We start from the raw sequence: 12,396 nt of genomic DNA, 5'->3' as shown, positions 1-12,396 counted from the left end.
CAAAAAGCCTTCATCTACGACAGCTGGCGCCAAACTGTGCCACGCGCCCTCCCGCATGGCCTTGTGGGAGCCTCGGTACGTCTTCTGCCCTGGAAACGTTCCGAAAAAAGTTATTTCATTTGAATTTTTTTTTCCGCTCCAATAACGTACGCGTCATCAGAACATACACGTACGTCATCGGAATGGAATCGGGAGAAAACCTGGTGACGTGTACACATACGTCAAACGGAATGGGAAATGGTTTGGAAAAGGGAAATGCGAGAAACTGCTTCGACCGTTAAAACGTGCCCTCTAAAGAATTTATGGCACGAGAGTTTTTTTGGGGGGGGTTTGTGTGTTAACTCTTTGGTTCCATCGGTAAAGTGACGTAGAAAATCAAATCAAATGATAATAGAATACGACGCTTCGGTTGCAACACAAGCAACCGTCATCAGGTAAGAACGAACGATAAAACACAGACACAGGGACAGCATAGGCAGACACACATGCAGAGAGAGACACACACAAAGACACGTGTGTCTGCCTATGCTGTTCCCGTGTCTGTGTTTCATCACTCATTCTTACCTGATGACGGTTGCTTGTGTTGCAACCGAAACGTTGTATTCTACTATCATTTGATTTTATTTCCTACGTTACTTTACCGATGGAACCAAAGAGTAATTCCTGCAGTCACGAAAGCCTCGAATCTAGTCTGTGTGTTAACGTTCAGGCGTGCGCGAGCACAACGTTAAAAACCGAAGACCAAAAGGACGTGCATCCAACGTCGTTTGTGAGCGAGCGGGGTAACGGTTTACCGAGCGAAGCGCTTCGCCTTCACCTTGGCTCGGCGCGAGAGCGAGCGGCTCGCAACCGGAAAGGTTCCGGGGTTCAAATCCTCGTTGGCGGTTGACTCGTCCCATCGTCTTCCCCGGGGTCGACGCCACTTGTGGGGAGGGTCCCACGGTGCTTCTCCTCCGGATGTCTTCACCAGAGAAGCGTGGAATTTCCACCGCTGGCTCAGTGCTCCATACAAGGAGATGAGCACTGTCTCAATGCTCATTTGAGCGAGAACATGAGCTTTATCCCTATTGTCGGTAATAAGACAGCAAAATAATTGACATTGTACATTATCCAAAAACATCATTACAAAACTTAAATATGTGTATATGTACTTTGTAGAGCAGTATTACATAGGTAATGATAGACTGTATTAATGAACAAAGCACTGTATGTGCAGCAGACAAATCACCTCATGACGATGAGGTTACCACTTCAGTTCCTCGGCTTCTCTATCTAATCTCTCGCTTTGCTTGTTCATTCGTCTAAAACGCAGGCCCATCAGCAGCGCAGACAGGGCCCCAAGCATCACCTTCAACCTCCGACCGCAGCCAGCCGCGCAGGTCGGGAGGGCAACGCCCAGCCCCTCCGGCGGCGACCAATCGGAAAGCTTCGTGGGGGGACCCCAAGCGGCTGCCACCGCCGGCGGGGCCATCGCCCCCCCACCCGCTCTCACGCTTCCCCCCATGCCCGCCGTGCCGTCGCCCCTCATGCTGGCGCTCTCTCAACCGCCCGGGCTGCCCCCGCCGCCGCCGCTGCCGCCCCCGCTGAAGCCGCGCGCGCCGACCCCGACGCGGGAGGTCAAGTTCTCGATCTCGCCGCAGCACGCGTCGCCGCCGCTGCTGGGCCGGGCGGCGGCGGCGGCGGCGGCGGCGGCGGCGGCGCGCTCTCCCGGCCCGTCGCCGCCGCCGCCCCAGCTCCTGCAGCAGATGCAGCAGCCGCTGTCGGCTCCGTCTCTGCTGCAACAGCTGCAGCAGCCCTCCTCCTCCGTGTCGTCGCCGTCGCCCTCCCTGCTGCAGCAAATGCAGCCGCAGCAGCAACTGTCGCTGGGCATCCAGCCGTTCTCGCGCAAGCCCATCGAGCTGTGGAGCAAGTTCGACGTGGCGGACTGGCTGGACAGCCTCAGGTTGGGGGAGCACCGGGACAGCTTCCTGGAGAACGAGATCGACGGCACGCACCTTCCGTCGCTGCAGAAGGACGACCTTCTGGAGCTGGGGGTCACGCGGGTCGGCCATCGCATGAACATCGAGCGGGCGCTTCGGCAGCTCCTGGAGAGATAGTGTCACGCCCCCAGAGATGGTCCCCAAACACGCCCACGGTGAAATATGGTCAAACGCCGAATTGTTGATGAATTTTAAGAAAGAAAGAAAGAAAAATTCACAAACGGTACAACACTTATTGAAAACTAGTAATATATTTAACATTATCCATTAAATTATTACTTCTTTGGAATGACAGTACTACTGCATTTCCTCGTGCAATTATTTTAGGAAATTGACATCTGATTTTTTTTGTTTTAGATACTCGATTGGTGAAGTGGTTGATTAAGTCGCTTGCCTTTGATGCAGGTTTGGGAATGGTAAAAAAAAGTGTTCTTTGACTTTGCAAGAGGGATTTGTTTCGTTTGTTTTCCTGCAATCCACTTGTAAAGAAGTTTTAGGGGATGAAGATGGCATTACGTCACTTTAATCAACCAGTTCTTTGGTTACTTTTTTTTTTAAACGCAGACCGGGGAGAATTGTTGCTTCAGGAGACTGTGGACCCTGAGCAAAATGGCTCTGGTCCAGAGCCACTTTGGTTCTTGGAAGCAAACAGATTTGCGAGTCTGTATTTGTTTACTTTTTTAACGATTGCAGTTTACAGTTTATGTGGATCCGAAACAACAACAACAACAACAAAGATACCCCCCACATTTCTTTTTTAAAGCAAACTGGCATATTGGCAGGGATAGGGTTGAAATTGTTTTTTTTTTATTTTCAAGACATACACCATTTGGACAAGCGCCAAAGATGTGGAATTGCTGATAATAACAACAAAAAGTTGCAGGAAAATAACTCGATTTCTTAGATTGTACCAGAGGGTACTGTGGTTTGGTGCTGCCATTCCATTCTTAAGACAGGAGGCATTGCCATTAATGAGAAAATAAAATTTCGGGTATGTCATACCTAACAAAATACAAAACCGAGCTTACGTTGCAGAAATCCGACTTTTGACCTGAGCCACACGTAAAAAAAAAACTGCTGCAACCACGGTGCCAAGTTAAAATATAAACATATATATAAAAACAACAACTCAGCAGCATGAACATTTTTTGTAACTGCAATCAGATCAAAAAAATATTTTCTTACGTATTCGTTTGGCCTCGTTCGTATATATTTCCCCTCCCAATAATCGAGAGTTTTATTCTGACACGGGAACAATAAGAGAAAACAAACAAACAACACACACAATATGTAAACGAGCGTCCCGACGACGGGACACGAGCCGCAATTCGCATTCCGACGTCGATTGCGAGCGGCGTTAAAGGATTTGAGACGCGTGGCTCCTTTTCACACCGCGAGAAGCTATCTCAAGATTCTGAAGGATGTGCGGTGTCGCTGTCCAAGGTAGCTCGTTCGATGGCCACACACACACACATAAAAGAGACGGGGAGATATTTTGATGGTACATAGTAACATAGGTGCTTATCTTGTGCTATATATGCCTTCTATAATACCACAGTGCCCTCCAATGTTTTTAATCTATGACTTCAAAAATATAAAAGAAACAGCTGACAGTCCAAAAGAAAAGGTTATTTTTCTTAAACCTTTTTTGTGTCGCAAGTTTAGAAAGGGGGAAAAACAAAACCACGATGTTTTCACGTTAATGTCAAGTGTGTCACGTTGCTCAGTGCTTTTAAAATTTTACCGACAGAAAAACAACGAAGGGAGAATTTCGTCGGCGTAACGTTTTTCCCGACCCCCCCCCCCCCTTAACTGGAACGACCCCTAAAGGGGGTAGGGGGGGGTGGGCCTGCCGCATGTCCAAAAACGTCGTGTCAAAACAAAACACGGGCACGCTCTAGCGATCCCCATTTGACTTTTGAGGCGTTAAAAGAAATGACACTTTGGAATCCATGCCGCCTGACACAATTATTGAGGGAGTGGGTGGCCGTGGGGGGGGTGGGAGGGGGTCTTGGCACTGTTAAAACAGTATATCACCCCAAAAACAGTGGGTGCCTCTTCTTACGAACATTCGGCACACGTTTATTTTTTTAGATTGGGAGGGGGGGCGGCAGGAGAGGGGGGGGGGGCTGCGTGGACGCTGATGGGGTGACGGGGAAGGAGGGAGGATGGAGTGCTAATCTCACAACGAATCAAGAGAGAACTGAACAAGAGTGCTTCTAGAGTTTTTTTTTACTTTAGGGTGGTTACGTTATTTAAAATATGTATGCCAAATGCTTCATTTACTGGCCCCTACACCACTGCACATTTGGTTTTACAGTAAAACCTTGGATTGCGAGTAACTTGGTCTGCGAGTGTTTTGCAAGATGAGCAAATTTTTTAAATAAATATTAATTTGATAAACGAGCGAGGTCTTGCAATACGAGTAGTACGTATACACGCTTTGTACTGCCGAGCGTCACGTGATCACAACTGATATACGAGTGCTTTGATATACGAGTGCTTTGGATTACAAACACGTTTCCGGAACGAATTTTGCTCGCAATCCAAGGTTTTACTGGTATTATGGATGGAAAGGTAAAAATATTGGAATGTTCACATTAAATATACACACACGCATATATATATGACGATACTTGACAGACACAAATTGGTCTGAAAATGATGTAAAGGTTAATCAAAGTAACAGATATTTTTATATTTGATTTAAATATATTTAGTTTTAACGTATCTAGTTAAATGGTAACTATTTAACCTAAAAGGGCTGTGCATATTGATGAAACCCACAAATGCCATGTGAGTGTTATTTGTGGCCTATTTGCTTAATCGTTATCAAGGCCCACAAAAGTTACGGTTGATCGAAGTGTTTCCAGCTTGCACATTTTTGTCCACATCCGACGACGACGAAGACAACAACAACAACAATAATAACAAAGAATACGCTGTAACGTCTGACAACTCTTTTATCAACCGGACAAAAATATGTGAGAACCGGCTGCCCGGTAGCTTTTACGCACGTCTGTCAAATGTTTTGGTGAGGCGAGCGTGGAAACTTCAACTCGGGCACGCCGGGGCCCTGTGTGGAAGCCATTGCGCTGGCCTCGGGCCAGCCGTCTCTGACCTCGCGACTCCGGAGGTCACGGTGGCCAGAAAACCGTTGCCCCGGGTCTTTTATGCGCGGGGACGTAAGATATCAACCTTGCGGCCAAGACTTGAGGATGCTCGGCTCGCGAGAGTCTCCAGCTCCCTTTCAACTCATTTCCCCTGCCTTGCTGATGGGAAACGCCTGACGTTATTGAAGGCTGCTTAGCTGTTCAGCCAACATGGGTATATGTTCTCTTGTAAAGCATCGTCAGTGTATATTTTAATGGAAATCTGAAAAAGAATAATTAATCTTAATGGAACGTTAACAACAAAAAAGAGGAATACTGGAAAAAAAATCACACACACTTGGTTGAACAGCAAGCGAGAACGTTGATGTGCGATGTGTGTGTGTGCGTGTGCGTGCGTGCGTGCGCGTGTCACGGCATTGTCTCACCGTGGGGAGCGGTAGCGTAGCGATGAGCGCAACGCGCTATGAAACCCGGCGACCCGAGTTCGATTCCCGCTCACGCCCACCAACACCCAGTGACGGATTATCTGAACCGGTCCTGGGCCCTCCCCTAGGTCGACTCAGCCTCAAATGAGTACCTGGTGCGGTGTGTAAACATCGCCACTGGGGAGACAAAGGCGGTCGGGCGTGGTGTTGGCCATACCACTCTCCCTCGTGTGCCGTTCCGGCCTTCATAGGTGCTCGCTAACCACACTTGCCCCAAAAAGTCTGTTATGGCTATACGGGGGATCTTTGTCTTTGTCCCGGCGTTGTCTCACCGTACAGGGGGAGACAATGAGACTCCCAACATCGTCTGGACCGGCTTCCGCTTTTATAATGCTTCCGTCCACATAACCACAATGTATGTATAATAGTTATAGCCACTTTAGGTCCTCAAAACAAAGCCTCCATAGTAGCTATAGGATTTGTAAAGCTTATTTACTGTATTTACACTGCAATTAGCCACTGTACTGTACCTTGTATTGCATTGTGTTGATGAGAGAGAGAGAGAAAAAATGTATTTATTACTAATTAAGTGGAATATTAGAATACTACCATGATGACATATACCTCCATCAAATGCTGTCGGAACCAATCTAAATTTTAACACTTAGTGGAAATGTACCCTTTTCCCCCCGTTCCCTTTACCGTGTTTAAAAAAAACGACGAAATATTTACACCGCTTTCTTAATTCTGCGTCTTCACAGCATTACCAGTTGCAGTATTATTGCTTTATTAGCATCTTTAAAAGCGATTTTTTAAATTCGCCGTTATAGCGTCCGGGACCGTTGTGTTGATTCACGTTTCTTTCTTGGGGTGAGTAAAATGCAGTGGTTGTATGATAACGTTTTGAAGCTATGGGATTTAATGTATTTTTTTCTTTTGCATTGGAAATTATGCATTTTGCGTAATTATTTCTCAGAGTCGCTTAATGGGGCTCTCTGCGTTACACGATTTCCTTCTAATCAAAGTCATACCGACCACTTCGAATTTACTCGTTTGAACCTTTTAACTGCTTTGAGTGTATCTATCTGTGAAAGGTCGAGGCATTTTGTCGTGAAACGTAATTTTTTTTTCATCAATTGCTCTGGACTGATTCCGCTGAAATTGTGCCGACATGTCCATCACTTGACTCAAGCCTCCGAAATACGTTTTGTAGCAACATTATCAATGCTGTGGTCTTTCCTATAACCGAGTCGTGTCCATGGTGTGGTGGTTTGTGACTTGATGGGACACTGAGCGGCAGAGAGTTTTGCGGCGTTTTGTGGATGTCGCTGGCCATCGGAGGCCCGGGTCTGCCTTTGGTAACGCTACGTTTAGCCAGAGTATGGGAGACTTTCAGTTTGCAATGCAGGTAGTAGTGCAGGTTGGTTAACTCGGACTGGCTGGGGCCATTTCTTTCGGTATTGGAGGTGAGCCCTGAAAAAAACACACACACAAAGTTTCTGGCAGCGGTTGCAAGTGGAACTTCTGCATCCCTACTACAGGTGCCAATTATTAATGACCACGCGAAGGCAGTAGAGGCCTGAATAAACAACCACTTTGGAACTATGGAGAGGTGAACTTTGGAGTTGAAGCACAGGTGTTTGAGGCAGGTATAATGTCATATCATCACAGGTATACTTGATTTGCTTCTATGTCATTCGGAGACCTGGGGCATAATTAACATGTCGGCGAAAGGTATATTTTTTTCTAAATTTTGACAAAAAGTTTCCAATGTCTCCGTTATCAACGATGGGGACAAATTGGCAAGGCAAATTTGTGTCAGCTATTTCAGCAAGATGTGAACTTTGGGCTTTTTCTAGACAACTAGATAAAGCTTTTGGCCTTTTACTTGCAGTTCAAAGCGGAAGCAAGCAAGGAAATCCACGGTAGGAATGACAACTCTGAAGTTAGAATAGAAAGTGCCAAGGAAGCATTGTAGGCACAATCAGAAAGATATTTTTATGCCATGCGTTGGGGCACGTGTGTAGGGTGGAGAAGGAGAGATTACCAAGAGGAAACCCTAAAGCCAGAGCCGGTGGGATACTTTTAACAGAAGACATTTGAGGTCTGGTATTGACTGCACAACAGTTGTGGGATCCGTAAGAAGGAAGAGGTTGGAAAGGTTTGGGTGACATCAGTGTAATTGTCTGTGATGACCTCTTGACTTTGATACATTGTAGACGAAGCTTCGTTGGACATTGACAGAGCCAAACGCGTACGTCTAGCCAAACGTGCACAGAATAGCACCGGGCTTGGTCCAGACAGACTGCTCTTGCAGAGGCAGGCTTCTGTATTTTTCGCGAATGTCAGCATAATTTTGCTTTGTACTCGGGAGTTGGGGGACGTACTTGGAACGGTGAGCCCGTGCAGAGCTCCCACGGCATAGTTCCATAAAGCCATCAAATATCTGCATCATCACTTGAAAACAGAAACTTGAATCTCGTGTTATGTAATTCACTTAATACAAAATAACATTATATGGCCTCATGTGTTTCACCAGGGCTCATCCGCAGGAGGGATTTATTGGCAAAAAGCATCACCATGCCTATTTCATTTCACAGACGCTTGCGAACACCTTAAGCAATTGGTTCTGCTTGTAATAGGCAGTAGTTGACCGTAAAGTTACGGGGACAGAGTCTGTGGCGGTCGAGCAATGATTAGAACGGGGGTTTAAAGCTGGTCTGGAAGTATGATTTCCTTATTTTAAAAATCAACACGCCAAACCGAACTCTGCACAAGGTCCTATTTAGGTGGTGACGCCATATTTATTGTCTTGTATGCCAAAACCCGCGCTGGTTATAACGATTCGAAATGGATAATTGAACATACGGTGCCAATTAAAAGCTGTTTTAATGTGCCAAGCTTGAAGTCACATTCACGATGCAGTTAAAGGGCAAGACGTTACATTACCCTAAATGTTTGCATTTATCCGTTTCCGTTAGACTTTAATATCTCACATACGTTGGTAGGATTTTTTGCATGTTACGATTCAGTGACAATCAGGAACAAGTATACTATGAACTGGTTACGCATGCTCTTTAGAAAAAATAAAACAATAAAAAAAATGTTCAGTTCACGTAGGGAATTTAACACGACGACAAAATTTACACATCTACATGTATAAAGAGTGCCAAAATTTATCAACTTTATATTTAAAACGACACATTATTACTTGATAAAAAAAAACTATATTGTGAAAATATTGTGAATGTATACGTCATATTACGAAATGATGAATCTAGGAAGTGAGAAAACATTAGCTATAGATGTTGAAGCATCGCATTACCTAATACATTTGTTGTCATATACAGTATATTCGAACCGTTTTTGTATTCTGAAATCATTTTTAAAACAAAAAATAAATACCCTGTACATATCATTGAATCTAATTTAAGAGCTAATTTACAAACATTTACATGTATAAACGTGTACAAATCACGGGGAAAACTCATCATAATATATACCGAGGTTTAATATTTTTCTTGCCGGAGACGTTTGACTTGTTCATAGTCTCTTTTCATGTTTTTTCAGACTAGGCCTTGGAAGCCAAATAGAATTTTTCTACCAAAATAAAAAAAAGTTGTAAAACATTTACTTCATTTTTTCTCCATTTATTTAGTTTGATTTCACACTGGAAGAAAACAAAAATGCATTGCATGTTATTCCTCGGCCGGTGGACCTCACAGCTCGCCGGATCTGATCTTTGTTTTAAACCTGCATAAGTATATATGGTCTTCCAATAAAAACAAGAAAAACAAGGATTTGCCGAGTGCTGTGTTTTCATGGCGTAAACACCCATCAACATCATCCCCTCCACAAGTGAAAAATAAAAGACGCAAGTCACACTCTAGCGCGATTTTGTGGCGATGCAACCCAAAAGCTGTGGATCATTTCGTAGTCAAATGGAGGTAAAGCAAAGCTGCACAAACTATCACGAATGTCGTGGCTTCGATCCCGATCTCTGACGTCGCCTGTTGTATGGTTGGAGTCGGCGTGTTCTCCTCTCTCGCTGTGGGCGCGTGGATTCGTCACCATGTCCTCTGGGTTTTGCCCCCCCACATTTTAGAAACATGCGTTGACCTGTATTAACTTCATCAGGCGACAGACAGATTTGTGGAGAAATCCTCCTGTTTCGTTCCTTGAATAGAGGCGTAGATGTGATGACAACACTTTTAAATGTTTTGGCTTGGCTCTCCAACACACCGGCGTGCTGTACTAGTAACGAATTGGCACGTTCTGTTTACGTGACAAACATTACTAATTGGCCGTGTCGGGTGGTGGCCGGTTTAACGACGCATTTATATATTTACGCGATCTACCCCCCCCAAACCCCCCTCCCTATACTATGGACACAGTACTTTGTCTCAAGCCTCCGTCATCCAACGTGACCAGGGGGCTTCTCCTCCATCCTTAACCTCCACACGCTGACCGTCGTTCCGTCCGCGATTAATCTCACGCCATCTACTGGACACGCTCTCACAATTTTGATTTAAAGCTTTCGTGACTGCAGGGATTCATATTCTTGGTTCTTTCGGTAAAGTCACGTAGAAGGGAAACAATAAAATAATAAAAATATAAAACAATAAAATTCTCACGACGTTTCGACTGCAACACAAGCAATCATCATCAGGTGTGAAAACCACAACAAGAAAATTTAAAATAACCGCCACTTTTTTCAAATTTTCTTGTTGTGGTTTTCACACCTGATGATGATTGCTTGTGTTGCAGTCGAAACGTCGTGAGAATTTTATTGTTTTATATTTGTATTATTTTATCGTTTCCCTTCTACGTGACTTTACCGAAAGAACCAAGAATATACTCTCTCACAAGTCCACTCCTCCCAACCTGGGCATTTAAAACTATAAAAAAAATTTACCAGGTAAGGGCCACTGAGCTGTATTGTAGCTCCTTTTCAGAAGCGACCTGGCCACAAATGATAACTCAATGAGGCTGCTTATCACGTTGATTCTAAATGTGGAGGGGAAAACCCGGACGACCCGGAGGAACATCCACGCTACCACGGGAAGAGAGAGAGAGAGACGCAAACTTCAAATTTTCAGCAGCAGGCATCAGGGTCGGGATCGAACCCACGACCTCCTGCAAACCAGGCGAGGTAGTTAACATCTCCTAGCCACCGTGGCGTCCATGGTGGCTCCATAGGCCAGGGTAAGGGCATGAGCAACTGGTACTGTTCCCCAGGGAGGTGCAGTAAGCTTCGTGGTACGAAATTCCGGTACACAGGTGCCATAGAGTATTTGTGGTTGTAGCTTTTATGGGCCGTATAAAGGAGTTGGTATGACTAACGCTTTACCACCTCGGGTTTCCGTATCTGCTCTTAGACCCTACCTATGGTCACCCACTATGGGCTCGACTTAACATCTTCACATAATAAAAAAAAGAAACACGACTAAAACAACCATACCTGTCAAACCATATGGTTTAGCCGTATTCTTGTACAGGGAAATTGAGTTTTCAGGTCCATACGGCGTGTTTCTCCCTTGTGATGGGACGTTGTAGGATGAACGTTGAGATTTATAAGGGGCACGGGGTGACGAATACGGTCTAAGTTGGTCTGTAATAAGGTAGGGCATTGATAAGGGGTTGACAGCGATTTAGTGGTGAGTGTACTAGTGGTGAGTGTACTCGTGGTGAGTGTAGTGGTGAGTGTACTAGTGGTGAGTGTATGAGTGGTGAGTGTACGAGTGGTGAGTGTACTAGTGGTGAGTATAGTAGTGGCGATTGTCTATTTGTTTGTGTTTCTCTGTTGTGATGAGACTTTGTAGGATGGACTTTGAGATTTATAAGGGGCACGGTTCAGCAATGAGTTTAACACGTAGGCTTTCGCGACCAGTATTATTCATAATAAAGGTTTTTGGGTTAGATCGCGTTGTGTCGCAACCCTCCACCACCCGACACGGCCAATTTGTAAAAAAAATGTGCCACGTTGACAAAACACAAATAGTTCACGACTTTAACCCACTGGTGTGTTGAAGAGTGAATCCACAACATTTACAATTCGAGAACGACGTTTCGCTGGAAATTACATCCAGCATTATCGGGCGATTTGCCAGAATCGTATTTGATTTGCCTTTTTGTCAACGTGACACATTTTTTTACTGATTGGCCGTGTCGGGTGGTGGAGGGATGCGACACATTTATAAATAACGCGATCAAACCCAAAAACCTTTCTTATGAAGTGACCAATGAGGTCTGAATTAGTCTGTAATAAGGTAGGGCCCTACCTTGTTACAGACTACCTTAATACATACATATTACAGACATAATATAAGGGGTTGACAGGTTTGCAACTTGCTCCAGCTGCTGTTGCTGTTGTTAGCTACGGAGATAATGGGAACGTGATTGTGTGTCAGGGGTCGGAGTGGGATGGGTTGAACCGGTTAACATGCGGCTTCGGAACGGCATTGCGGGCGGATCTCTTTTAAAGGAAGTTTATTTGCCCAGGAAGACGTCCGTCTCGTATTCAGCACGTGCGAATTATTGAGATTGGGAGGGGATTTTTTCTTGTTTTACCGAGGAAAAACTTCTCTTCTGGCTATTTTGATTTGTCGACCCCGTTGGGTGCCGTCCATAAATAACATCACGCACCTAAGGGGGGGGGGGTCAGACATTTGTGACGATGTGTGACGAGGGGGGGGGGGGTTTGAGAAATGTGACGTCACGTAAAAATGCGCAACTTTAAATAAATATAGACAACACGTTGTACTTAAGTAAATAGACTTTTTAATAAATGTTTTCTCCTACAACATCAGAGTGCAGCGCCACATTAAATACGCGCTACAAGGACAATAGTTTAAAGCGATTTGAAGCATGTTTCATTTT

The 12,396-nt window shown here is 45.0% G+C and overlaps 1 protein-coding gene across 4 annotated transcripts in view; it reads left to right on the top strand.

Annotated features, from left to right (window-relative positions):
* The window catches only part of LOC116944325 (SH3 and multiple ankyrin repeat domains protein 2-like), a 375,705-nt gene extending 366,388 nt beyond the window's left edge, over positions 1-9,317 (top strand). For 3 of the 4 annotated variants that reach the window (XM_076068527.1, XM_076068526.1, XM_076068528.1), the window contains one exon: positions 1,313-9,317. In XM_076068527.1, coding sequence (XP_075924642.1) covers positions 1,313-2,096 — 784 coding nt within the window. In that variant the 3' untranslated portion in view covers positions 2,097-9,317. The remainder of the gene's footprint in view (positions 1-1,312) is intronic. The other variant, XR_012942522.1, reaches the window with a different exon arrangement.
* The last annotated feature ends 3,079 nt before the right edge of the window (positions 9,318-12,396 follow it).

The sequence above is a fragment of the Petromyzon marinus genome, chromosome 21 (assembly GCF_048934315.1).
Source record: "Petromyzon marinus isolate PM22_M1 ecotype Great Lakes invasive population chromosome 21, UKy_Petmar_22M1.pri1.0, whole genome shotgun sequence".
In the NCBI taxonomy this organism is placed as follows: Eukaryota; Metazoa; Chordata; class Hyperoartia; order Petromyzontiformes; family Petromyzontidae; genus Petromyzon; species Petromyzon marinus.
The sequence above is the reverse complement of the archived record's forward strand: the minus strand, read 5'-3'. Positions and strand labels throughout refer to the sequence as shown.